This window comes from Oreochromis aureus, linkage group 2 (assembly GCF_013358895.1).
Source record: "Oreochromis aureus strain Israel breed Guangdong linkage group 2, ZZ_aureus, whole genome shotgun sequence".
Classification (NCBI taxonomy): Eukaryota; Metazoa; Chordata; class Actinopteri; order Cichliformes; family Cichlidae; genus Oreochromis; species Oreochromis aureus.
Genome location: NC_052943.1, coordinates 9,139,030 through 9,165,996, shown reverse-complemented (window position 1 = coordinate 9,165,996; position 26,967 = coordinate 9,139,030). Strand labels below are relative to the sequence as shown.

At 40.2% G+C, this 26,967-nt stretch overlaps 4 protein-coding genes across 4 annotated transcripts; 3 read left to right on the top strand and 1 right to left on the bottom strand.

The window, feature by feature from the left end:
• Positions 1 to 1,232: 1,232 nt before the first annotated feature.
• Positions 1,233 to 7,985, top strand: rlim (ring finger protein, LIM domain interacting). The gene is made up of 4 exons (XM_031745292.2): positions 1,233 to 1,485; positions 2,528 to 2,752; positions 4,160 to 4,264; positions 4,372 to 7,985. The coding sequence occupies exons 2-4, from the start codon at positions 2,584 to 2,586 to the stop codon at positions 6,150 to 6,152; spliced, it is 2,055 nt and encodes a 684-aa protein (XP_031601152.1). The 5' UTR covers positions 1,233 to 1,485; positions 2,528 to 2,583; the 3' UTR covers positions 6,153 to 7,985.
• A 1,402-nt stretch (positions 7,986 to 9,387) lies between these two features.
• glod5 (glyoxalase domain containing 5) lies at positions 9,388 to 11,242 on the top strand. Its single transcript, XM_031745254.2, has 4 exons — positions 9,388 to 9,687; positions 10,087 to 10,242; positions 10,462 to 10,617; positions 10,738 to 11,242. Exons 1-4 carry the CDS (start codon positions 9,631 to 9,633, stop codon positions 10,879 to 10,881), a joined length of 513 nt encoding a protein of 170 aa, XP_031601114.1. The 5' UTR covers positions 9,388 to 9,630; the 3' UTR covers positions 10,882 to 11,242.
• A 6,323-nt stretch (positions 11,243 to 17,565) lies between these two features.
• Positions 17,566 to 24,649, bottom strand: irg1l (immunoresponsive gene 1, like). Its single transcript, XM_031745320.2, has 7 exons — positions 24,597 to 24,649; positions 21,394 to 21,504; positions 20,870 to 20,924; positions 20,537 to 20,724; positions 20,145 to 20,237; positions 19,390 to 19,595; positions 17,566 to 18,869 (listed from the first exon to the last, which is right to left on the bottom strand). The coding sequence occupies exons 2-7, from the start codon at positions 21,409 to 21,411 to the stop codon at positions 17,942 to 17,944; spliced, it is 1,488 nt and encodes a 495-aa protein (XP_031601180.1). The 5' UTR covers positions 21,412 to 21,504; positions 24,597 to 24,649; the 3' UTR covers positions 17,566 to 17,941.
• si:ch211-153b23.3 lies at positions 21,787 to 26,553 on the top strand. Its single transcript, XM_031745275.2, has 11 exons — positions 21,787 to 21,849; positions 22,550 to 22,724; positions 22,816 to 24,312; positions 24,394 to 24,486; positions 24,583 to 24,687; positions 24,818 to 24,927; positions 25,010 to 25,201; positions 25,288 to 25,450; positions 25,538 to 25,703; positions 25,880 to 25,974; positions 26,063 to 26,553. The coding sequence occupies exons 2-11, from the start codon at positions 22,568 to 22,570 to the stop codon at positions 26,146 to 26,148; spliced, it is 2,664 nt and encodes an 887-aa protein (XP_031601135.2). The 5' UTR covers positions 21,787 to 21,849; positions 22,550 to 22,567; the 3' UTR covers positions 26,149 to 26,553.
• Positions 26,554 to 26,967: the final 414 nt, after the last annotated feature.

Below are 26,967 nucleotides of genomic sequence, written 5' to 3'. Positions count from 1 at the left end.
AGGTTCATTGAGTGCAATCATGGGGATCAAAAAAACAAAATAATTACGCAACACATTGTTATACATTTTGGCAGATTTGCTGTAAAACAAAGGGAGTTCTTTCAGTAGAAAGCTTTACGGGCTAATCTGATGTGCGGAGTTCATTAAAAATGACACAGTACTTCTGCTGGGTAATCCATTCTCTGTGTTAGAACAATGAAGCTGAAGCCATTTCAGAGGCTTTCAATAGCTGCCCAGTGGGTTTTCTTGATGGTATTTCCAGGTAATTTTCACAAATTCGTGTCTTGTTAGTTTGTGAGCAATTTTTCCCCACGCTGGTTTACAAATTACCTGTAAGCACTACTACCAAACAATCATCACTGGGTTTCTTCTGGTATGCTGTAGCAATAATGCTCCCTCCTGGCCTTAAAAATATATACAGGGACTGATATAAGTCTCTGGTGTTTCTTCCTCAAACCTTACACTTGGGTTGTTTCAGGACTTTAAATGCTTTGACTGTCTTTTAGACCCATTTTTTTGTTTGTAGTTGGAAACCATTTGACGTGGTACTACAAAAGCTTTATTTCATTTATTACAAAACACATCTTCAAAGACACAACAAATGAAGACATGGTTATAGCAAAGAATCAAACTATAGACACTGTAGTTTTGTGGTGTCTTAACTGGTAGGCCACATCAACGTAATGGCATAATGAAGTCACCCTACAAGATAATAAGATGAAAAATACTTTATCCCAAAAGACTTTATGCATTCATGTCTTTGGTTACAGCAGTTGAAATTTTGAACTATAAACTTGCATCATTCAGTCCCCACATTATTATTACATTAAATGCATTCTATCTTGTTTTTATGTACAACATTCACACGGCGTATAATTGTAAAAGATGTAAACAACACGAACTATACTGTATTAAACTAATGTTTCATAAATTCTCAAATAAGATTTTTCTTTTCTCCGCCAAAGAGCTAAATGTCATTTGAGAATTTATGCAAAAACATAGAGGTTTTTTTTTCATTGTTTTAATTTATTTATTTCTAACTTTCCTTAAAAAAAAACACACAGCTGTATTATGCTGGACACTTAAAAATTCAAAACTCTACCTAGTATTTTGCATTAGTGACCGCACAGCGACGCTACAACTCACCAGCGGAGCCCCCTCGTCAACAAACATCCTTGTTCGTCTTTTTTTTTTTAATCCAAAAAAATTTATCGCCCTGATTTCAGTCTCTCAGGAATGCTGCGCCTCTGTCACCCGGCCTCCATCGCTACGCCTAAACGCGAGATATTTGGCAGTGCCTGCAAGGAATCACTCGGGGTAAAACCCAAATGTTTCGTCCGCTTCCGGAAAATCATTTTAGGCTTCCTACAAGAAAGAAAATGGAATCTGGCAGTCGCATTTAGCTAAACAGTCTATCGTTTCTGAGAGAATATTAAAAGGGCAGCTGGGTTGTACGATAACGCTGCCGTTAACATCGCCAAGCAGGTAATGTATTAGTGGTTTGGTGACAGATGGTGTATCCGTTCTAATTAACTTTACTCTCTTTAGCTAGCTAATTTTAGCTGGATCGCTTTGGTTAGGTTATGGCTATTAACGTCACTGGTTGACGTCGTTAGCTTGCGGTGATGCTAATGGTAGCTCAATGTATTTTTAATGAAACCGTGATGTTTATAGTCAATGTCCAGTAACGGTAAACAAGAATAATATCAAGTTCAAAATTCCAGCCTCAGCTTTGTTTTGGCTCATATATTCACATGGGGCTGATGTAAAAGCGAGCACTAGCACAAAGTTAAAAGCTAATGTTGGGTAAGACGTTTGTAACGCTTCTAACTCGGCTAGTTGACGTGGAAGCTAACTAGTGTTAGCGCAGCACAACCCGGATTGCTTTGTCATTGAATAATCTTGTTTGGATGATGTCGCAGTCACTACACAGCGAGTTGCTTGTTGTTTGATTTACAGGTCATTAGACACACGCTGGGTCCTCTTTTATGGTTGAAAATGATGGAAGTAGCCGGCGTTAGCACCTATGTAGCATGCTAATTGGTCGCTAGCCAGCATAAGCTAAGCTAGATGATGCCATTTTGTTTTTATCTCGACTTTGACTTTGAGCAACATACGGCTTCATCGTACGACTTACAATCACATAGATCATTATATTATTTGAGTTATTTATACGACTTTAAAATACATGTGACATTTTTGAGGAAATCGTATTCTGCGTTTCGATATGGGCTCATCTTACAAGTGTGGCTCCATGTTACGCTTTGAAGACATTACCGGTGCTAACATTTGCTAATGTGTCGTTATTCTTATTTGATGCTGCGTGGTGCCTGTTTATGTCTAATTTTGATGCCCAGTTGCCTCTCTTCTTAACTGTCATCACTACAATAACTGTGATACTTTGTGCAAATACTTGATGTATCAAATAATACATTTCATGAGTGGTTGGTGATGAATCCCAGTTGCAGGAGGGCATGCTCATGTCTTTTAGATCAACACCTAATCCTTTGTTTACTTTTTTCTGAAGCAACTGGATCTTGCTGAATATTGGATCGTCTCTAGTCCGCCCTCCTTTCTGAACCAATGGAGGGGTCTGACAGCGTGGAGCAGAATGGCAGTGACCTGCCAGAGTCACAGCGCAGGAGGCAGCTGGACCGCCTGGACAGGGAGGAGGCCTTTTACCAGTTTGTCAACAATCTCAGTGATGAGGACTACCGTCTCATGAGAGACAACAACCTTTTGGGCACTCCAGGTAGTAAATCTTTAACCTGTCTATTCTTTAGTCTTGTTAAAGTAATCTTTACCTGTGTAAATCATTTTCTTTTCTGCACTCCCTTTCGATGTTCTGTGCTGAACTCGCACCTCTCTTTAAAAGTTTTGAGCTGTTTAACTGGGAGGAAGGCAGGAATATGCTATGCTATTGATATAAAGAAAGTTAAATAATTTCACACGCAAGGCACCTTGATTGAGCAGTAAGCATTAAAAATCACACTGACAGTGCAGTATTTTTCACATACTGGCTTTCTTTTTGTTTTTTGTTTTCAAACCCAGATTTCTTGGTGGATAAATCTCTTGGCTGTTTGTGGAAAGTAGAGTTACAGTTTATCTTTGAACAATCTTTTGTAGTAATTGTAGTTGGAATGTGTCTTTTTTGTTGTTTTTTTTAACAGTAGCTTTACCTCTAAGTTAACTAAAACACGAACTGTCAACAGGCATTTCTTATAAAACGCTATTCATCAACCACAGTTTAAAGTGTACAACTTTCTATAACTTTCTATATTTTATTGCCTTTACCAAACTATGTGAAATAGTCTGATGCCCCAAATTATGTTTTGAAAATAAAATCTGATGTAATGGAATTTCCTGCACTAAACTATATGCTGATGTCGATATGGTTTTCCGCATCATACATATCATGTGTAGTTTCTATTTTCAGTTATCCTGTCACTGAGTAATTTTCTCCTACTTTGCCATGAGAGAAAAAGATGGTCCTTCTCGAAAGCCCCTCTTTTGGTTCATCTTATTTTAGCTGTCTTCTGCCAGTTTTATTGATATAAAAATTTATGACCTGTTGGTCTAATCTCTGTCCTCCCATCTTTACATAGCTCCTGCTTGTCAGTAGAAGTTAAAGTAAATGTTAAGCTTAGGTACCTACGGCTAGTTTTGGATTCACCGCTATCCTTGAAATTTCAACTCTTATGGACTATTGAAGACGTCCAATCCATTTCTGTCCCAGGAGAGTGGGAGTGGGAAAGTAAGTTTGGAGCATGTAATGGAGCACCCTACAAGGAGAGGGCTATGACTGGAGAGTGTCGTGCCCTGGTAAGTCTAGGGGTTTTAAGTATTGTCCTGTTGCTGTGATCAAAGAAAAATGAACAATCAAAATATATGTAATGATTATTATTAATAATATATTTTTAATGTATTAGCTGAAAGATATGTAGTTCTATGTAGCTTGTTCTTCTGTCAGCTTCCCCTCCTTCCTTGCATTAAATCCAATATTTGTTTTTATTGTAGGGAGTTAAATTGGCACTTTCTACCAGCTTCTTGAGAAGAGGAAGCGAACTTAACCCTTAAGGAGCAGATGGACTGCTGATGATTTATTTATTTATTTTTTCTTTGTTAATAACAGAATGTTATTTTGTGATGTTTCTTTCAGGCGAGGTAACACAAGATGAGTTATTCAATAGACTTCAGCAAATCAAAGATGGTCCTGAGCAACAGAATAACACCGCTGGTACTGAAAGTGTAGAAGATCCAGTTGGTACGTTTGATATTTCTCTATATATTGTTTTTTTCTTTTTCTCATTCTTTGACTGTGCTTTTATGTCAAAATATGATTTCTCACTTGCTAATTCTGCTCATTTTCAGAACAACCGGAAAGCTCAGAGGATCCTGCCAGTGGCGATAGTCTGCTTGACTGGCTGAACACTGTGAGGCGCACAGGCAACACAACTAGAACCGGTCATCGTGGGAATCAGTCATGGCGGGCTGTGAGTCAGACCAACCCGAACAGTGGCGATTTTCGCTTCAGTCTAGAAATCAGCGTGAACCGCAATCTGGCTGAGCAACAGGCAGCTGTCGAGGGAGAGCAGTTATCTATAGAGCAACCTCCAGAAGAATCATCAGAGCAATCTCCAGAAGAATCACAATCGCCAGAAGAATCGTCAGAGCAATCGCCAGAAGAAAGGTCGGAGCAACCTCCAGAAGACTTGCCAGAACAGTCTCCAGAACAAGCTCCAGAAGGTCAAGAAATAGTGGCAAATGCTGAACCACCAGTTCCCATGGAGACAGAAGTGGTAGAAGAACCAGTTGTAGATGAGTTGGCGGTCATAGTGGAACCAGAGCCTGAACTAGAAGAGGTTGTTTCACAAGAGCTTGTAAGTGAATCTCCCACCTCACCTTGTCCCCTGCCAGTGCAGCCACCACTCTGTCCTTCTCCGCGCAGAGGGCAAAGGAGACCCCGCAGCCGTAGTCCAGAACCACGCAGGACTCGGGCCCGTTTAGCCAGGAGCCGCTCCCCTCTCAACTTGGATCAACTTGATGGACTCCCTAATCCACGGCATTCTTACATCTCTCAAAGTGCCAGTTCTTCCAGCAGTGCTCCCCCTGTACCTCAAATGGAGGGTAGCTCACGGACTCGACAGCATGTTCTTTCAAGACCAAGCAACACTGAGGGAGATGCTCAGCAGTCTAGGGCAGTTGCAGAATTCATTCCAGAGGCCCACAATGTTGCCTCTCAGGAGGGAGAAGCCTCTGGGGGTGAAGGGGGCGCAGCAGGGCGCCGTCCCCCTACTATTATGCTTGATCTTCAGGTGCGCCGTGTGCGTCCAGGTGAATATCGGCAAAGAGACAGCATTGCCAGCCGTACTCGCTCGCGCTCCCAGAACTCAAACAACACATTTATGTATGAGAGTGAACGTGGTGGATTTCGTAGGACTTTCTCGCGCTCTGAGCGTGCTGGTGTGAGGACCTACGTCAGCACTATTCGCATCCCCATCCGAAGAATCTCCGATGCAGGTTTGGGAGAGGCAACTTCATTGGCTCTCCAGTCTATGATACGGCAGATCATGACTGGGTTTGGTGAGCTCGGCTACCTCATGGACTCGGACTCCGACTCTTCAGATTCAAACCGTGGAGCCAATGCTCCTGCAGAAATAGAACCCCTCCATAATCCAGATGCTACACCTGCCGATGCTCCTGCTGCTGATGTTGACGAGCAACCGGTTGCTGCTGGAGGCAGAGGAAGGACGGTTGAGACTGATATGGATGAAGGCCTTGCCACTGGTCCGCCTCCCACTGGTGGCAGGGCTCGACCAAGACCACCTATCGGCCTGGAGGAGCCCAGCTCCCTGCCCTTCCTGCGACTTGCTCACTTCTTCCTACTAAATGATGATGATGAAGACCAGCCCCAGGGGCTGACCAAAGAACAGATTGACAACCTCTCCATGCGCAACTTTGGAGAGAGTGATGCCTTGAAGACTTGCAGTGTGTGCATAACAGAGTATGCAGAAGGGAACAAGCTACGTAAGCTTCCCTGCTCTCACGAGTACCATGTGCACTGCATAGACCGCTGGCTCTCCGAAAACTCCACGTGCCCCATTTGCCGCAGGGCTGTCCTAGTGTCAGCCAACAGAGAGAGTGTGGTGTAACTCTTTGACAGACTGAAGGCCTTTTGTCTAAGCCGAAGTAATCCAATATCTCCCAAGTCTGTAAGAGGCTGTGAGAAAACGTGTTTCCGCTGTTGAAATGTATTTCCTTCATACTATTTGTGAGTTTGATCGTATTGCAGACAACAGGTTTTATTTGGGGTGCTCCTTACAGTGACGATGGAGAATATTTAGTTTTTAGTTAGACATTTATTATTATTGCAGTCCAAAGTGGGGCACAAGCGATGCATGCTGTCTATCAACCGGTAGTGGCTGTGCAGTGTTGCGTTGCATCAAGCCATGCGCACAAGTAGACTGATATCTCATAAAAATAAATCCTCTGATTATAAATGCTGCACACTTGCAGGTAGTTCAGGCACTTCAAATCTGTTCTGTTCTCTCAACTCCCGAATGGCCCCTTGTACAACATTAGCTGGGTGTAGGTACAGTTGCTAGTTACACCAGTTCAAAGTATTAGCTGTAAATAAGCTTGTAAAATAATTTTGAATCATACATTGTATCACTGAATTGGTTTCGGATTGTAAATGAACTCATTTGAAGATCTGGGTCATGATGGTCTGCAATTACTCTCTGAATTTGATTTTAAATGTTTAGGTGCTAACAATGTATACAGCAGAATTATTTACAGATTGTGATGTCCAAAGGATGGAGGACAAAGTGTTTTGCAATTTACAGTGTGACTTGTGCTCTCCATTCTTGTTCACTCTAAAGAAACAAACTCCTTTTTTTTTTTTTTGTTCTTTTTTTTGTTTGTTTGTTTGTTTTTGAGCGGGATATACCATAAACTTGCAGAGAAAAAAAACCCCAGAATGTTGAACTTTTTAGGTTTGATTTTTTTTTTTTTTTCAAAGTTAAAGTCTGTTTTGGATTAATATTGTATTCTTACTTTCTTAATTATTGTAATGCCAGACGTAATCGTATGAGAAAATGAAAGCTTTTTCAATATGGGTAATGGAGGCTTTGTCAGTATCAAGTTGTGTGTTCCCCACCTCTAAAATATTAGCAGGCATGACACAGATGCAAAAGGAGATTTACTTTTAATACTAAATGATGTCACAGTTGTGATCCTTTTGTGTGTTGTTGTTCTTCTCGATTCTTTTTTTCTACTAACAATTGGATTAATTAAATATGAAATAAGTTGTGGTCTTGGCAGAGTGAAATAATCACAGATTGAATAAAATGGCAATGCAGACTTGCCTCCTCAGCTTAAGCCACAACAGATCTCTTTACCTGTCAATCCACCTTCATGTTTAAGTTGCAGCTTAAGTTATTGCCCCAAAGGTTTGATATATACCAAGTCTGGGGTGGGAAAGTTTCCATTATTGTTCATTGGGCTTTGCGTCATAAGAAAGTCAAGATTCTTGACCACTGTGCCCTCCTGCCTCACGAGCAAATGCTCCATATCTGTGTGCAATACATGCAAATGTAAAAGTAGGGAAATGAAGACTTATTACCCATTATGTGTTGAATTTATTTTATTTAGAAGTTCTGTAGGTTTTAATAGCACTGTTGATGAACAGGGACACTGGCTAAAGGAAGAAAAAAAGAAAAAAAGCAACACTCTTAAAGCCATCCTGTCACATTTCTTATTTTATTGTTTGATGTCTTAGCCACAACTATTACTTCCCTTTGTGGAGCATAAAGGTTTGAATGCAAGGTGATGTTGGATACCATTAACATGTAAACAAAATGTATGTTCCCTCATAGGCCATGCTTTAGTTTTGGCCTTGTTCTGTGATCCACCCAGTGCAGTATGTTAACTGGGTGTTAAATGAAAACTAACCGCTGAATTAAACAAGTTGTTATGCTATGAAATGCTTTGCCAGTATGCATTCTCTACACTTACTGGGCTGTCTGATCAAATGAACACCTGTCCACAGCTGTAGTCACTGGCTACTTCACTAATTACATCTTGATTGATCAAGATGGACCCCCACCCCACTTTGACTCCAGAACTGCCTTACATCTTCATGGCACAGATTCAACAAAGGTGCTAGAAACATCCCTCAAGAGATTTTGGCATCATCATTGACATGACAGCAAGACTCAGCTGCTCCACATCCATGATGCAAATCTCCCATTCCACCACATCCAAAAAAATGCTCTGTTGGATTATGATCTATTGACTGCGGATGCCATCTGAGTAAAGCGGACAGTTTAAGATGATCTGAGCTTGGTGACACGGTACTTACCCTGCTAGAAGCAGTCCTCTGAAGATTGGCACATCGTGGTCTTAAAGGGACGGACACGGTCAAGTGAAACGACGTTCAGTTGGCAGTGAGGGGTTCTAAGTGTGTTAAGAAAATATTTCCCACGCCATTACACCACCAGCAGCAGCCTGAACTGTTGATACATGTTTTGATGGCATTTATGCCTTATTCTCATCCTACTATTTGACTGTCATAGGAGAAATCAAGACTTATCAGACCAGGCAACCTTTTTTGAAATCTTCTATTGTCCTTTTTTGGTGAGGTTGTGTGACTTATAGCCTCAGTTTCCTCATCCTCTTCCTATTGGCTTTATCAGTCTGAAGCAGCCTAGCCATTCTCCTCTGACCTCTGACATTAACTATGTATTTTTCACCCAGAAAACTGGCTCACTGGACATTTTCTCTTTTCCAGACCATTATCAGAAACACTCAGATCAGCCCATCTAGTACAAAGAGCAATGCAACTTTCCAAGTCACTTATACACCTTTCTTCCCGATTATGATGCTTGGCTTGAACTTCAGCATGTGATCTTGATGATATCCACACGCCTAACTGCACTGCAAAGCTGCCATGTGATTGCCTGATTAGATATTTGCATTAACAAGCACTTAAATAGGTGTACATAATGAAATGGCCAGTAAGTGCACATTATTTGTACTTTGCCAGGTATTTATTAACGGGCCTTTGAGCAGATCCTTAAAAGCACCCTGTGATCAGAACAAGTAGATGGATCATGAGCCTGCCTGTCAGCAGGCTCTATATCACAAACCAAAAAATCTGTGACCCCTTTGTTTGAAATTCAATACTGCAAATTTTATAAAGGTGGAATAGTGTGAGCATTGTAAAGTGTGCATTAAATGATGGGCTTAGTGTACTTAGTGGTTTACCCTGAGCACTGTCCTTATTTAAATAGAGGAATGCAGTACATCAATATGACCTCATTAACAATAACAAAACTCAGACTATTATTTACATTAAAGGCATGATTACACTTTACGGCAGGGCAGCCGTACCTGCACAGGTGTATCTGTTAAAGCATTATAGTGTACAACGATTAGTGTTGTTATTACCCCTCAGAATCCCAGCCGACAGACAAAAAACAATGGTCCTTATTTATGCCCATGCACTCTGCATAAACTGCATGTTTCGACAAGCATATAAACGTACGGCCATTGTGCTGTGGTAAATGTTTCACAGGACACGAGTGGAAAAAACGAGGAAGTAGCCTACCGCTGTCAGATCACGGCAGGATGGCGCTCCGGGCAGCTGGAGGTCGTTTATGGCAGTTTCAGAAGAGCTGTCTGAAGGTAAAATGCGTTATTATCTGGAAATGTGGCTAACAGTGCACACCTATCACCACTCTTTCCCCGTAAACTTTGACAGGCTGCAGATGTTTAGACGCAAAAACAGTTTAGACTTCCGTTTTTAGGGAAGCGACGGAACCGAGTTGTGAAGTTGGTTAATGGTGTAAGTGGCTCGAGTTTATATTGACGAGCTAAGGATATGGGCTAGAAAGCTACAAAAGCTAAGTCGATTTGTTTTTAACCGGTGTATACGACTTCCTTTCACCTCTCACACGTCTACGGGCTGAAGCACACACACTCACCACGGAGCGTCGCTGTTGGCACTCAGCTCAACTACAGCATTTTCTATTCCTGGCGACAAAGTCAACTCTTAATTAAAGTTTGTTCTCTTTTCTCTCGTAGGTTACCAGCTTTCAAACACTGGGAACTGTCAAATACAAAAGAACCTGTCCCGTTGAAGTGAGCCATCTGGATCATTTGGTGCTAACAGTGAAAAGTGTGCCAGATACCATCAGTTTTTACAGCTCAGTTCTTGGCATGGAGGTGGTCACTTTTAAGGTATGCACAGTAAAACCCCATTGCTATTATTATTATTGCTGTTGGACATGTTTCTATTAAATACGCTTGTTTATTATAATGACAAATCATTGTTTTGCAGTAGAAAAAGTGAACTGCCATGGTTTTAAAACAAATGTCCACTAGGTGGCATGCTTTGATTATGAGTCTTGAGCCTGGAGTCTTCTGTACACCCACTCACATCTTATCTGCATTTTCAAGGGAAACCGCAAGGCTCTGAGCTTTGGGCAGCAGAAGTTTAACCTTCACCAGCGGGGGCAGGAGTTTGAACCAAAAGCTAAGCATCCAACCTCTGGCTCTGCAGACTTGTGCCTCATAACCAAAACCCCTCTAGCTGAAGTAGCTGCTCATCTTAAGGTAGTTCACACAATTCCTTAAGTGGTTTTGATTTTACAGGTCATATTATGTAACCATTTTGAGGAAAGGAAGTTAGAAAAAAATCAGTGCTTGTTAAAATGGTCTTTTCTCCTCTTGCAGGCTTGTGGAGTCAAGATTGAAGAGGGTCCCGTGGAGAGGACGGGGGCTGTGGGGACCATCACCTCACTGTACTTTAGAGATCCTGACCAAAATCTCATTGAAGTGTCAAACTATAACCAGTCAACAGCAAAGGACTCTTCTTGATACTTCTTTGGCCTTGGTTACTGACATGTCAAACAACTCACCAGCCCACCAAACTCATTCTAGTCTGGTATACAATGCAAAATTATTGCGTTTACTATAATTGTATTTAGTTTAAACTGTTATTTTAATGACTTATGTTATGAGTCATTAGGACAGGGTGTGGATGTTCAGCTCTGCTTAAGTTTCTGTTTTAGTTGTGTTTGGACAAGGCAGTGCAGGCACAGTTTAGTAGAAAAAGTGAAGAATACTACCAGAGGATGTTTATCCACAAGTTTAAATGGGCACTTATGAAGTTTTTTATATAACTCTGTCTGTGACATTGCTTTGCAGAGGAAAATAAAAGGTTATAATGTGCACCAAAGGCTCTGTTGGATTTCTGCTTTTTTTAAATAACATTTTTGGAAACAAGATAAAAATCTGCTCCTTCTGTTACCATTTCTTGTGTTGTTTTTGTCACTTTGGGTTCTTAAGCCATTTATTAATGCAGCACTACAGTTGCATTACTCAGCATTACAACGTTTACCTGCACATTAGTTTAAGAGTGAAAAATAAAATCCTGGCATTTAAGTTATTTACATGCAAGAGTAGTACTAAAACTATTTTATAAGTGTGCTGTGGTAGAGGCTGTGAGATCGCAGTAAATCGATAGTTACGGCACACTAACATAAGGCATCTAATCAGATAATTTTGTTGGAGAAGAATAACAAAGAAGTCTGATGTCAACATTATGTAGTCAGTGTGGATTTATCGAAGAGCCAAAACACTGAGATGGCCTAAACATTTGAAAAACGCTACCTGAAAAAGCACTGTATGAACTAAAGTACTGTGCCACCTTCACGTTGCATCTGCAGTAGCTGCTTTGCTATGGAAATCCATCCCATGAAGCTCCCGGAGTGCTGATGTACTGATGTTGATGCATTGAGAGGTTTGGAGCTCTTCTGGCAGCTTATATTGAATGGCTAAAATTACTGCTGTATACTGAACTGTATATAACATAATATTGAAGCGCTTTCATGAACAGGTAAGCCCTTTCTCTAGCTTCTCAACCCCACAGTGAGACAATTCTTTTGGCTCACCCATGTTATATTATTTCTTTATTGCTGCTTCAGACATACACAATGTTCCATTTAAACATGGGATATGAGCTACAGTTATGGCCCAGAGTTTTGGCGGTGGCACAAAGTACATTTTTCATGCACTTTGCCTCTTCAGCTTTTGTTTAGATGATTATAAAGTTTTTTTTACACGTTTCTATGATTTAGTGAAGAACAATCACATGGATGTTATAAGTTAAAAAAAAAACTTTATTAACAAATAAATACAAATTTAGTTCTGGTAGTGGTGCCACTGCTATTGTCGTCTTTATATTCTAATTTTTTTCCCCATTCAAAGTATTCAAACGTGAGTGTTTTCTTTTCATGTCCATAACAAGACACTACAGATGACCCAGTTATTGACTATATCCACCCCGTCACAGGACGGAAAGCCGATTTCCCATTTATCACTGGACAGAAAACATAATACTGTTTATCATTGTCAGTCACAAGTAACCTGACCAGCTATTGTTATATGGAAACTTCATCACTATCACAGCAGGAACCAAAGGAAGGCACACGTCTCAGACACCCAGCGATGAACTACTAATATAATGTTTGCTGCAACCCAAAATTGCACACCAGTAATTCACGCTTAGAGTTCATGGAGTAGTAAATATACAAGGGCTATGTTACATTTCAGGTTTGCAGGGAAGTTTGCCTTTAGTTATAGTAATTCACCTTGTTCCTGAAAATCTTCCATATTAGTGAAGGATGATTGAGTCTTCAGATGCCTAACAATATCCTCCAGCTCAGGTTTCTCTTTATTCCTGAGCATGAAGGCATTCATTCACTTCCTAAGTCATCATCTTGTGTGTCAAGGTTTGGTCACCAAAATAATCAATGGTCAAGTCTCTTTCCAGAAGGAAGCCCTGAATTAATTTTTCCAGGGAATACACTAAAGCTGCTTCCTTGCAGAGTTGTTTAGATCTTTGAATTTCACATAGTCTTTAAGCTACAGGCTATTTGACTCGAGTTTTTACTCATGAAAAACTGAAACCAGAAGTCTTATATAACCTGTTTTCTTTCTCCAGAGCTCTCAGTCAGTTTACAATTCTCCCATTCAGGACTTTCCCTTAATGTTAAAGTGACGTTTGCATAACAAACATACCTTTTATTGTCTTCCACTGATTTTTAACCCTTTAGCATGAATGCTCATTGTTCTAGTTTTTGTTTTGTTGTCAAGGAAAAGGCCCACTGATGACACAGATAACCCACTTGTAAACACCCCCTATGCTACCTGACAACAGAAGCAGTATCGATGAGCGTTGGGAGGGTTGGTGTTGCACCACCGTTATATTGTCTGTTTTGATGTGGGTGTAAAAAGTATAATAGCTGAACCTGTGGTATTCGTGCCTACTGTGTTTGAGTTCTCTGATTTGTTGATCAGTGTGTCCCAATACAAAAGGATTCATGTTGCATCATATTAAGGGTTTTCCTCATCGTAGATGGGCTTTAACACAGAGGAGGGTATTTTAGCTGTAATCCTTTTCACGATGAAACAGTGTAGTGTCCATATATGGACACTATGGAATTATAATGAATGATGTGTGATACAAGCGTCACAGTTATCCCGTAAGGTAAAAATAGTTTATATCCTTCCTTCTATTGTTTCCTTATTATTGTTATTCCTTATATCAGTAATATTGTCTTTATAAGCACAAGACACAGGAATGAGGAAAACAACAATATTTCCCAGCACTATTTTGCATTTTATAACATCTTTTTATGATCTTTATTCCATATAAAAAACCCCTAAACACACAAACTCTCTGTTAATCATCTACTATTATATTTTCTAATTAAGCAATATTCAGTGATAACCTCCCTGTGTAAATACATATGCGTGTAGTTCTCCAACTTTGTCTGGCATTTATCCACTTTAACAGCTAGATTGGATTGTAGTTATGTAAGAATGATGCATCGACAAACTTTCTTTTTCAGTTGTGAAAGGCCAGCACAGCAGTTAAGAATGTACCAAAGTCTTTATCTGCCAATCTCAAAGTCTTTCTCTCCCCACTAATAGCTCTTTTTGTTGGCAATTATTTGCTTGCATCAGCACATTTTTTGGCCTGTACTTCAACTGATAGTGTTAGTTAAAGTACACAAGCATATTTGTTTTTATAATCAAATCAGATACTAAAACATGCATTTGGTTTTAAATTATCTGATGGGTGCGATTCATTTATTGACAAACCAGTGTGGCTTTAGTTTATTGCATCATTAGCTAGCTGACTCTTTAAGTACCTCTGTGATATGTAACACAGAACATGTCAGACAATGTTTTTTAGGTGTTTTTTAAAAAATTTTTATTTAGATGAAAACACACAAACAGAAATACTGAATTTATCTTCTTTGAAGGACAATAGAAACAGATATAGAGATTAAAACCAACAACCTTTTATCCCATTTACCAATCCATTGCTTGGAAAAGCACAAAGCGTTGTTAACTCTTAATATGCTGTATATATAGCAGCAATGCAGGACAGCATTCAGTAGATAGAACCCACTTATGTTCCCTTTGTAATGAAACTTACTATCTCAAAATATTGATTTCTTCACGAATCAGGATAATAATAACATAAATCTATATTACAAATATTAAAAATAGTGACATGGCTCAAAATGTATTTTGCTATATTTCAGCTCTGCAATATGCAAAATGTATATTTTTTTCATATTTTGATTTGAATATAGTTATTTGCAAGAATATTTGTGTTGCTGTTATGCTTCTGTGTAACTATAAAACCAACGTATCCCCCAACGAGTGTTAGCAAACTCTCAACTTTTTTTTTTCAGTTGTGAAAGGCCAACACAGCAGTTAGGAATGTTAGTCTTTATCTGCAAATCTCAAAGTCTTTCCCACCTCACTAATAGTTCTTTTTGTTGGCAATTATTTGCTTGCATCAGCACATTTTTGGACACATGTTTAGACCTCACATTAATAGCTACTAAAGGGAAAAAATAGCTACCAAAGGAAAAAATAGAAGAGCATTATCCAGCCTTCGTCTTATAATGGAAAATGTTAAAAATTCTGTTCCATGCCCAAAGTTAAAGAAACATATAAACAAATAAAACACACAGTTGTCTCTTATGAAACTGTTTATCAGCATTGAAAAACAGAACAGATATCGTGTTTAATTGTTATTATTATAACTGAAAGCAAAATACTCTTCTTTCTGCTATACAGTGAACCACATCTGCCCATAACACCATTTAGTACTTCAGTTACTTAAATCATTACTTTTGACCCCTTGGTAATAGAGGGACAGTTTTCGGGGTGGGGGGTATTATTGTAATTTTTAAATGGTTCATCAAACATGTTTCTTATTGTCTATTAAAGTTGAAAGGTCACACTTATGTCATACCTGGCTTGGTTCCTTTTAAATCCATTGCACTGGGGTACAGAGGGAAAATTACAGAAACTGTGTCCTTATCAAATGTTTATTAAAGACACACCTTTGATGATCAGATAATACACCATAGTTTTTCAGTTTTACACAGTTATATGGTTAAATGTTTCCATGTGATATAAGACACTTAATGAACTGACAACCTATTCAGGTTGCCCATGATAGAGGTGGGACAGGATGGAAACCCCCCAACACAACCCTGAACTGGATAAGTGAAAGAGAATGGATGAATAAATGAATAAGAGGTTGAATAAGAGACAAAGGTTTATGAGATCAACGAAACCACTGAAATTGCACCAAATGTAATTCATTAACGATCCAAAGACAGACACCTTCATCTATTCCAGTTCACTGTGTGAGACTGAAGTGGACACATCATTAAACACACATACGCTCAAGGAGCAGGAATGAGGAAACCAGCCTACGTTCCCCAGCACTATTTTGCATTTTGTCACATCTTTTTGTTTGCACTCCAAATAAAAACACTTGAACCATAAAACCAGCTATCAACTTTTTCTTTCGCTCTGTAGAAGTTCTGATGGTGTCAGTTGAAGTATATGTACATATTTGTTCTTATAATCAAATCAGATACTACAACATGTATTTGAGTTTTAAATTATCTAATGGGTGTGATTCATTTATTGACAAACCAGTGAGGCTCTACTTTATTACATCATTAGCTAGCTGACTCTTTAAGCACCTCTGGGATATGTAACACAGAACATGTCAGACAATGCTTTTTAGGCGGTTTTTTTGTAATTTTATTTAGATGAAAACACACAAACAGAAATACTGAATTTGAAGGACAATAGAAACAGATTTAAAGATTTAAATTTAAATCTCTCGCCCTATGACAGCTGGGATAGGCTCCAGCGCCCCCCGCGACCCTGAAAAGGATAAGCGGCAGTGAATGGATGGATGGATGGATACAAATATTGCTCCTGAACTTCTTTCTCAGGCTGTCATTGGACAGTGGATTGGACCAGAGAGTGTAGAAGGTGTAGCAACATCCCTTCACAATGTCGCCCCCAACAAGTGTTAGCAAACTCGTACTTTTTCTTTGTTTTTCATTTGTGAAAGGCCAACATAGCAGTTACGAATGCAGTTAGGAAGCCTTTATCTGCCACTCCCAAAGTCTTTCCCACCTCACTAATAGTTCTTTTTGTTGGCATTATGTTGCTTGCTTCAGCACATTTTTGGACACATGTTTAGACCTCACATTAATAGCTACAAAAGGAAAAAATAGTTACTAAAGGAAAAAATAGCTACCAAAGGAAAAAATAGAAGAGCATTATCCAGCCTTCGTCTTATAACGGAAAAATGTTAAAAATTCAGTTGCTGGCCCACAGTTAAAGAAAAATATAAATAAATAAAACATACAGTTATCTCTTATGAAGCTGTTTATCAGCATTGAAAAACAGAACAGATATCATGTTTAATTGTTATTATTATAACTGAAAGCAAAATACTCTTCTTTCCCCTCCCCCCTCCCCCCGGCAACCCTGCAACCCTAAACTGAATAAGTGAAAGAAAATGGATGAATATGAATATGAATGCATAAGAGGATGAATACCAGACAAAGGTTTATGAAATAGGGGAAACCACTGAAATGGCACCAAAGGTAATGATACTGTTGCTTAGTTTAAAGATTAACTTAAAAGTGACTTTTCTTTTCTGCTTCATTAATCTCAGTTTGATTTGTTTTAATTTGTGAAATTATTCATTTACGATCCAAACTCAAGTTTATTCCAGTTCACTGTGTGAGACTGAAGTGGACACATCATTAAACACACATACGCTCAAGGAGCAGGAATGAGGAAACCAGCCTACATTCCCCAGCGCTATTTTGCATTTTATCGCATCTTTTTGTTTGCACTCCAAATAAACACACTTGAAACATAAAACCAGCTATCAACTTTTTCTTTCGCTCTGTAGATGTTCTGATGGTGTCAGCTGAAGTACACGAGCATATTTCTTCTTATAATCAAATCAGATACCACGCCATGTATTTGAGTTTTAAATTATCTAATGGGTGTGATTCATTTATTGACAAACCATTGGGGCTCTACTTTATTACATCATTAGCTAGCTGACTCTTTAAGCACCTCTGGGATATGTAACACAGAACATGTCAGACAATGCTTTTTGTGTTTTTTGTAATTTTATTTAGATGAAAACACACAAACAGAAATACTGAATTTATCTTCTTTGAAGGACAATAGAAACAGATATATAGATTAAAAGCAGCAACCTTTTACCCGCTTAGGAATCCATTGCTTGGAAAAGCACAACTCTTAATACATTGTATAAACAGCAGCAATACTGGAGAGCATTCAGTAGATAGAACCCACCTATGTTCCCTTTGTAATGTAACTTATTATCTCAAAATATTGATTTTTCCGTGAACCGAGATAATAACATTATATGTCTATATTACAATATTAAAATTGTCAGATGGCTCAAAATGTAGATTTTTTCATATTTGAATATTTTTATGTGCAAGAATATTTGTGTTGCTGTTAGGCTACTGTGTAACTCCAACAAAACCAAAGTCTATTGCAGTTGTGAGAGAAGGTTCCTGCAGTCCCTGAGCTGGTCCAGGTCCTCCACCACTTCAATCAGCCGCTCGACCTTCTCTGAGGGAAGCACCACCTCTGCGTTGCTCCTGAACTTCTTTCTCAGGCTGTCTTTGGACAGTGGATTGCGCCAGTGACCGTAGAAGGTGTCGCAGCGTCCCTTCACAATGTCGCCCCCAACCAAGGTCAGCTGGACTTCACCGTACATGCGGTTGAAATTAGCGGGGTTGTCATCGGGATGCTCCAGGCGAACACGGCTCAGCAGAGCGTGCAGGTCAGGGCGGCCCATGGCAGCGGGGGTGAAGGACTGCACTGTCACTTCTCCATCCAGGAGAGCAGTGCAAGCATTGAACTGGAAGGAGTGACGTGCCTCGTGCTCAGACTCTGGGAAAGGCCTGTTTATGTACTTTGATTTGGGGACTCTGAGCAGGATGTCCTCCACCTGAGCTGGGGAGATGGTGCCAGGGCCAACTCCAACGAGAACCTTATGGACTGAGGCTGCAGCATCTGCCACCCAGTGCATCCCCAGATGAGCAGGGAAGCGTTTGAAGCCAATGTCCTGTTCCTCCAGCAGGAACATATGGCTGTCACTACTGGGTGATTGTAAAGGCTGTGGCACATAATCTTCATAAAAAGCACTGAAGCCGGCTACCCCTGCAACCGCATCTAGGACCAAAGGACTTGCCTCTAAGCCTCTGGAGGCCAGGAGAGCTGCTTCTAGCCCCAAACGGGAGGCATTGCCAATGTGGAGGGGTTTGGACTGAGTGGCAGCATTAGCCATTGGGGCTCCTGCTAGAGAAGCAGCTATAGCCAATGCATGACTGCTCTGGGTGGGGTCCAGAGATAAGAGGCGTGCACACGCAGCAGCACTTCCCATAGTGCCTACGACACTAGGAGGGTGGAACCTGTTGGAAAATTCATCAGAAAGAAACAGAAACTTTGGTTAGTTGTCTTAAATGGGTGCTACATATCGTAATGGTCATAATAGAGCTCCTGTCTGAAAATTTGTTTTTCCAAACAGCCTCTCACTTGTGTAAGTGAGCTCATTTCATGAGTGGTAAGAGTTTTTTGGTCATTTTAGTAATCAACAAGCACATAATGTGGTGACACATTTGAGGGTGTAAGCACATGGCAAAAAGAGTCCTCTGTCATTTTCTGCTCCACATGGCTAAGCAGTGCTAAAACTACCCACAGAGTCTCAGCTGTTCCCGCATGAGCACAAAAACACGCCTTTTAGAGCTTGTTGACACAATTCATAGACGGTGCATTACACCTCTGCAGCCTGCTTGGAAACTGCAGGGTAGAGATCAGCAGAGCTAGAGTCATCTATGCAGAATTGTCAATGAGAAACTAACCTAATATCAATGATACAATCAGTTAAGCATAGCATACTGTAATGTCGCTATAGAGCTCTAAAGCACTCACCTCTTGGGGATATTGTGGGCCTCATTAGAGAACCTCAGTAGTCGGCCTTGAATCTCAATGCCAACATTGAAAGCCAGTAAGAAGTCCAGGCCACTGGGCTTATTGTTAGCTGGCATCATGTCACTGAGAGCTAACACAGCAGGAAGGACAGCTCCGGAGGGATGAGTGGCAGGGTGCCACGTATCATCAAAGTCCATGGAGTGAGTCTGAACCAAAAAGCTTTTAATGATCAAATGATTGGACATCACAGCCCTGCACAGCATTAGTTTAATGTTAAAATGAATTAGATGGCTACTGATACATTTCCTGAGCTTAGGGCAAAAACAGGTGCTTGCTGTTTCTGAAATAACCCAGTACCAAGCATCGTGTTTGTGTTTAAATGATGTAATTTAGCTCTCTACACTCACATTATTATTTTTAGTGCGCACACTCTTCCTGGCTAAACTCGGTCACAGGCGGCTTTTCATTAGAAAATCCTCTCACTTTACAATCTTTTACTGTCTGAGACTAACACAGGCTATAGAAATGAGCTTGGCACTCTGATGGCATCTTTAAAAAGCAATGTTTGCAGATGTCCTGATGTAATGATGGAAATTTTTGAGATTTTCCACCAACTCCTACTTTTGTTTACCACCCAGGATTGGACCAAAAACCGAGCACACACACATGCAACTTTTTAGGAGTGGTATGGGTTTCTGTGCACATGAAATTGTCTGGGGCATGCTGACACATCTGTTCCACTTATTCATACTCACCGCCACTCCATTGACAAAAGCTGCCAGTATTGGGGAGAGTCTGATGCCCTTGCGTCCGTACACAGAGCTGGTGTCACCAGGAGCGTACATGTTCTGAGGGGAAGCGACGGAGACAGGTAAGCACAATGCAACATTTGACACTCTCAGTGTACACAGTCACACACATTCACACACACAAACTAAACGTTTAAAAGCTTTAAATAACGATGGGACCTCAACAGGTTTCTGTGTAAGTTATATGACAAACACCTAAACTAAAAAAATCATCAGAAAGAAAGGAAATTTAAAACAAAAATAAAAGGTCAGGCTTCTGCTTTCACCTGTCTTACTGCCTTATATGGGAGGAAACATTAATAAGAAACCTTTATTTTTAATCCCTTTCCCCAACTCACCTGGCAGTGCTGGAGGGCCAGTTCAAACACATCTGTTGTGCTTCCGATCAGCCCAACTCCAATGCTGTCCAGCACCATTCTTTTACTGCGGTGGAGCACTACAGGGGATAGGTGCTGGGGCTTAATTTCACTGATAAACTTCCCAAAGCTGGCTGTGACTGTGTCCTCGGGCGCTGGCTGCTTCAAGACTGCAGGGAGGAGTGAATGAATGAAGAATGCAATGAGGAAAAAAAAAAAACACGGTCTGGACTAAGCAAAAGGAAAATGTGAAACGTGTGTTTCACAATGTGTTTCCTGGTGAACTGACAGAGTGAAACACAACAAAGGTTTTACCTTCCACTGCAGATTTATGGATTGCTCTGGCAGCCCACACAGGTCTAATGGCTTTCTACAGGACAAAGAGCGCAAAATCTTATTAGCAACAACCATGCTGAAATTAACACACATTGTACTTTCTTTTTAAAACATCTCAGATCTATTCACGCTCTAGAGACAGTTATTTTCTACTCTGGCTTTGTTAATGTCTAAGTAAACATCGGCATCACTGTAATGAGTAGAACTCAGCCGTGTGACTTTTTTGAAAGAGCTGTTGTGCTGACACGATGCTGCTGTAACAGGTGTAAGACAGCATGACTAACCTGCTGAAAATTTACCAAGAGCTCATTTAAGTATCACTCTGCTGTCTACTCAGAGAAACAACTACACACTGCAAAAATATGATATTAGGATTTATGTTTTTCTTATTCACTTGACTGAATTAAGCCCGGCAGCCAGTTTTAAATTGAGGCATATTTATTTCGTTGATTGGACTTATGAATGTTTTCTACTAAAAATAGTAATACAAAAATAACTTTTACCTTTACAGTTGAAATCATGGTTCCAGTCTGGTGTTTCTGTCAAGTTGACTGTCCTTCTTTCTTTTTCTTCTGAATGCAGCAGTTTTACCAGCAGCAGGGATGCTGATGCTTCTAAGTGTGAGACGATACCTGCCTTATATAGTCCAGGACTACAATGACATCTTATACCTGACTCAAAGGAACGGGGAAGGGCAGGCATATCCATAACAAAGACTTATCATTTAAAAAAAAGGAGTTTCCACTGTGGGCAACGTCTTCAACATCACCATCGCCACAGCAGGAGGAGGAGGAAAGATTGAGATTTACTGTCCAAAGTGCAAAGATGATGTCACATCTAAGGGCTTTGGGACAGGGGAAATTACAGCAACTCCTCCTACATGAAGCCTTATTTATGGCAAACTGTCATTCCAGCTTCAGAGCACTTTGCCCGTTCATCTTTCTAAGATTCTCTGACAGGTATGACTTTATTTTCACTTTCTTTATTACTTTACTTTTTAGAGGAACATGTAACCCAACTACAACTTAAAAAGCTGTACTGATTAAGATGATGTTTTTACGTGAGCTAAATAGCTTTACTTGGTTAAAAAATATGTAACCATTTAAAGTTAAATACAAGCTAAATGACACTATATAATTGATCTAACAGAGCCTGTTTTCTGTTAAATATTCAGTAAATGTTTTTCATTAGATATGAATAAAATTCCCTGTTAGCGCTCAGTGACAATTTTCAGTTACTGGAGCAGGAAAGTTGAATACGAGTTCTGTGTGTGTCTCTGCTGCCTTTAGGAGAGCCTGTAATGACAGCCCCTCAGCCTTAAATGTTTAGTGAGATACATATTGTTTTAGCCTAACTATAGTTAATTAACAAGATGTAAGTGAAGCTGTGTGATTCAGTATGCTGTATAGTGTATTTTTGGAATATTTCTAAGAATTTTAATTTACTTTTTTTTCTATTTTTATGTGAAAATGACTCATGAATCTATAAATAATTATTTAGAATTATTTATTCATTTTTTTAATGTATTTTCCCACAATGTTTAAGTTGTTTTAACACTACATTACATTAGCCAGATGAAAAGAAGATTAAGACAGAATCTGAAATTTATTTTGAATGATTTGCATTGTTTGCCTCATTTGCTTCGTTACACATCTGTAGATTGACAGCAAAACTATCATGGCAACACCAGAAGGGTTTCCTGCCAGTTTCTATGGGGAACCAGGAGTACTGGGCATGCTAGCCAATGGGATCAGTGCATTCCTCGTACTTCTGCAGAATTTCAATGCAGCCCACACTGGCAAAGAAGCATATGGGGTGGAGAACATACTTGCAGGTACATATTTTTGACATTCAGCTATAATAATGTAAAAAAAAATTAAAAATAACGGAAGATTTAACTAAGTCATTTTCATTTTATTTAACAGGTGTTCATCTCATCCTGATTGGCGGTATATGCCAACTTATTGCCGGGCTACTTTCCTTTAGAAAATACGATCACCTGAGTGGCACTGCCTTTATTGGCTATGCTGCTCTTTGGGCTAGTTATGGGGCGACCCGAATCTACTTTGGTGTCTCTGACAATCAAACAACAAATCAGACAAGCAATTTGTCTCTGTCCACTGACCTCATGACCAACATATCTCTGAATGGCTCCGCAGAGACACCAGGTGGCTATTTCTTCCTGTCCATAAAAGAGTCAGCCATTGCGGGTCTGATCCCCTACATTTTACTGTCCTTTCTCCTGGCATTTTGCTCTGCCACAGTCAACTACATCATGCCTTTTGTTTTTGGGGCCATCACTGCCACTTTAATCTTTGAAGCAGTGGCTATAGTAGCAAGCTCCTGGGCTCTCGTAGTATCCGGGGTCCTGGAGTTGCTCATTTTGATGTTTGCCATCTACGGTTCAGCTGTACTGCTCCTCAAAGGTTTGACCCAACGTCTAGCCCTCAAAGGCTTTGGGACCCCCCTCTTTAATGTTCTTCTCTTAGGAATTGGAAACTCAGCAAGTGCCCAGAGCATTGGCCAAGAGAAGAAGAAAAACACCAAATATGCCGAACCAATGGCGTTGGGTTTCTTCTGTGACTCTATAGCTCCTTTCATCTTTGCTTTCTACAGCTTCGGGTACATGAAGTCATTTGGTTTAGGAGCTGCCTGGATCTCAATCATCTCATTCGCCCAATTGTTCTCTAGCTACTATGCCCATCTGCGCCAAGACTGCTACCACACTACAAAGTTTGGATTTCATGCCACATATTGGCTGATTAAGGCTTGGGGTGAGTTTGTGGCGTCTGCTCTGATCGGAAATAAGAGCGAAGTAGGCTCTGCTAGAGAAGCAATGGTGGGAAACTGGTTCTTTGTGGTGGCAGGCTTGATTCTGTGTGTGGGAAGTCTGAATATGGACATCCTAGAACTGATCCACAACATGCTCTTTGTCCTAGTCACAGTTTCATCAGTACCCCAGATTCCACTTGAGGGTTACTACATCTTCTTTGGTGTAGCTTGCGCTCTGTTTACCGCAGTCTCCATCTATGGCACCTTTGCACGTCTCATCAACAGTATAGCAGAAAAGTTACTAATCCCTGTAGGGAAGCAGCCTGTCTCCACTGCAAATATGAAGAAGGCTTTGAAGTGGGGGAAGTCGCAACAAGTAGGCAGTGAGATGGTGCCCCACACTGACCAGGCGTCCGATGTTCTGTTTTACCTTTTAAATGGGGTCGCAGCTCTGTCAGCTATTCATTCTAAGGTGTCCAGTATGAATCCCACATTCCTTCATCTGACCATCCCTTGGGTCCTGATCTCAGGAGCGATCATCCAGGCTTATGTCAGCAGGTTGCAAGTCACAGGTGGTGGCCGGTTTGGGTCAGTCATCTCATCCATCTATGTGGGAGTATGGGCGACATGGACCTGGTTTCGATTTGCAGGTATGCCAGTACAAACATTAGTGGGGACATTTCCCTTTCTGATTTAGAAAATATTCTTAACCCAAGTTATTTTTTTTCTAGGTACCCTGCTTCAGCTCTCCACAGGGGCAGCTTACGCTTTCACAGCAGGAGCCATTGCCCTCCTGGTCATTAATGGTTTCCTCATGTTGATTGGTAAGATTAAAATTCACTGTTAGTTTCAATAGAAGATTTGTTGATTGGATTATTTGTTTCAAGAAGGATTTTTTTATGTGTGTGTGTGTGTGTTAGCTGCCTATAAGAACCTGGTTTTGCTGCTTCTGACGACTGTGATGGAAGTTGTTCTCGTCTGTTTCCTGCTCTCAACCCTCCAGCGACTGCCATATAGGCTGGAAAGTAAGTATAGATAAAGCCTCATTTTTAAACATAGGATTCACTTTTGATTAAAAATGATATAAAATGTTATAGAGACTGTCAAGCTGATTATTTCTAAAACTATGACTTTTTTTTTTTTTTTTTTTTACAGTTGCCATGCTTGCACTGGTGGCAATAATTTGTGTATATGGCATTCTGGCAACACTGGTGAGCGGCATCTTCTCAGAGAGACTCATACCTATGGGTCCTCCCTTACTAAAGGTAAGCAGAGATGAAACTGACTTTGTGCTCCTTCTCAAAGTCAACTTTTTAAACATGCCCTCTCCACTGTGTCCTGTCTTAGGAGGTAAAGAAGCAGGAAACCTCGCCAGAGCTGCCATGTCCGATAGCCAGCTCACGACTTACCAGCGGTCTCTTGAAGATCGCTGGAATTCTGGAGCAAGGAGGAGTATGCGGCATTCCGACAGACACTGTGTACGCCCTAGCTGCATCCTGCAAAAATCCTCAGGCCATTGAAAAAATATACAACATTAAAGTAAGAGTCATTAAAAGATTGGCAAATTAATTCAATATTCACGTGTGTGTAATGTATAAAGCTTATTAATCTATAACCTGTTCCAGGACAGACCAGCCGAGAAGCCCATATGTATTTGCATTTCTAGTGTGGAACAGCTGGTGGCAGCCAAGCCTCCTTTCAGTCCTCTGCTCTGGGAGTTTATGAGGAATGTGTATCCTGGAGGCATCAGCTGCATTGTCAAGAAAGGAGACTGGCTGTTCCAACTCGGTAAACTTTGTAGTGCAGCGTAAATATGGTGTTACTGGAATTTGTGTCATTTATCAGCACTCACCTCAGCTTAATCTGTCTGTGTAGGAGTGGGACCAGCTTATGACCGTGTTGGGACTCGGGACAGCATCATGATTCGTGTCCCTGACCACACGGTTACCGGCCACTTGTGTAATATTACTGGACCACTTGCTATCACCTCAGCCAATCCAAGTGGAGAGGCAGACAGCACCCACCACAGCATGGTCATTGAGTAAGAGCTTGCAAACAGCTTACAAAGTAATAGACTGATCTAACCTGTGACAGTATTTGTAGTCCTTTTACAGCCAATGTTTCTGTAGAAGAGTGACAAATAATTTATTTTACGATGTGGAGTATTACTAATAGGTGATCGCTAATCGCTCATTTACCCACCCTTTTTTGGCACAGTCGACTCGGACACAAGATCCAAGGAGTTCTGTGTGATGGAGACTCTAATGAAGTTGTTGCTTCCACTGTGGTCAACTGCTTGAAGATTGATGAAGGTGAACGCAAAAGAAGTCGCATAAAATTCAAATTTTGGGTGTTTTATGAAGCACCACCTAACTCTGGCTTATCTCACTCTTTCTGCAGGCACCATCACCCTTGTGAGAGAGGGCTGTGTCCCTGCAGTTAAAGTTTACCAGATCTTTGAGCGAGTAAAAAGCACTATGTTGTGATTGTTACGATTCTTTTCTTTAATTGGAGCATATGCTTGAATGGTTGCCTTCAGGATCAGCAGCTTTATCTGTCATTCTTTCTCTTTCTTTTCAATACTCTCAGGAACTCTCAATGCTCTTATTTGTGCTGTTTTATGTCGTTGTAATTGTGGATGTATGGGTATATGTTACAATAAAAACTCCATCCGTGCCATCTGTTAGCTGTAGTAGGAACTTTATCTTAAAATTGTATGCGGATGAAGAATCTGCTATGATACTACAGCTTCATGAAGATAACGTGTCTCGGATGTGCCATTCTAAAAATTATTTTTATGCTAACTACAGTAATAGTAACACACATATATGTAAAATTGTTGTTGTTTGCCTAATAATTTTTAAACCTGTATATATGTATTTAAATTATATTCTTTTCTTGGGTATGTATATGTATTTAAGTTCTTTATGTTTAATTGTACTGATTAATTATGCTGAAATAAATAAATACATTAACTGATGTTGTCTTCATGCTGTTGTTAATATTCCATAGTCATATATTACATATTTATTATTCAGCATTAAGAGAAAACAAACAGATTTTTAGAAAGATCCTTTACTGAAGCAGAGACTGAACCGATATGCACCACGTTTTACTTCTCGATAAAGAAATAGTCATGAATAAAAATGAACACTTTGCAAAAGGCTTGAGCCACCCTTCATTTCCATATATTTTGCTTCCAATGAGCAAGGCTTTCCGGCCACTCTTTTTAAAGCGGTCCTAAGTGACCAGGTTTTAGTTCTCCAGGCTTTCTGAAGGTCTTCCAAAGGTTTTCTTTGGACATT

What these genes read in the sequence shown, in the direction of transcription:
- rlim (XM_031745292.2), top strand. Translation starts at nt 2,584, where the DNA reads ATGGAGGGGTCTGACAGCGTGGAGCAGAATGGCAGTGACCTGCCAGAG. An exon ending in CAACCTTTTGGGCACTCCAG is followed by an intron (nt 2,753 to 4,159) that starts GTAGTAAATCTT and finishes TGTTTCTTTCAG; the next exon opens with GCGAGGTAACACAAGATGAG. An exon ending in AAGTGTAGAAGATCCAGTTG is followed by an intron (nt 4,265 to 4,371) that starts GTACGTTTGATA and finishes GCTCATTTTCAG; the next exon opens with AACAACCGGAAAGCTCAGAG.
- glod5 (XM_031745254.2), top strand. Translation starts at nt 9,631, where the DNA reads ATGGCGCTCCGGGCAGCTGGAGGTCGTTTATGGCAGTTTCAGAAGAGC. An exon ending in TTCAGAAGAGCTGTCTGAAG is followed by an intron (nt 9,688 to 10,086) that starts GTAAAATGCGTT and finishes TTTCTCTCGTAG; the next exon opens with GTTACCAGCTTTCAAACACT. An exon ending in TGGAGGTGGTCACTTTTAAG is followed by an intron (nt 10,243 to 10,461) that starts GTATGCACAGTA and finishes TGCATTTTCAAG; the next exon opens with GGAAACCGCAAGGCTCTGAG.
- irg1l (XM_031745320.2), bottom strand. An exon ending in CCATAAATCTGCAGTGGAAG is followed by an intron (nt 20,725 to 20,869) that starts GTAAAACCTTTG and finishes TCCTCCCTGCAG; the next exon opens with TCTTGAAGCAGCCAGCGCCC. An exon ending in CTTTTGTCAATGGAGTGGCG is followed by an intron (nt 19,596 to 20,144) that starts GTGAGTATGAAT and finishes TTTTTGGTTCAG; the next exon opens with ACTCACTCCATGGACTTTGA.
- si:ch211-153b23.3 (XM_031745275.2), top strand. Translation starts at nt 22,568, where the DNA reads ATGGCAACACCAGAAGGGTTTCCTGCCAGTTTCTATGGGGAACCAGGA. An exon ending in ACTGCCATATAGGCTGGAAA is followed by an intron (nt 24,688 to 24,817) that starts GTAAGTATAGAT and finishes TTTTTTTTACAG; the next exon opens with TTGCCATGCTTGCACTGGTG. An exon ending in CACCACAGCATGGTCATTGA is followed by an intron (nt 25,704 to 25,879) that starts GTAAGAGCTTGC and finishes TTTTTGGCACAG; the next exon opens with TCGACTCGGACACAAGATCC.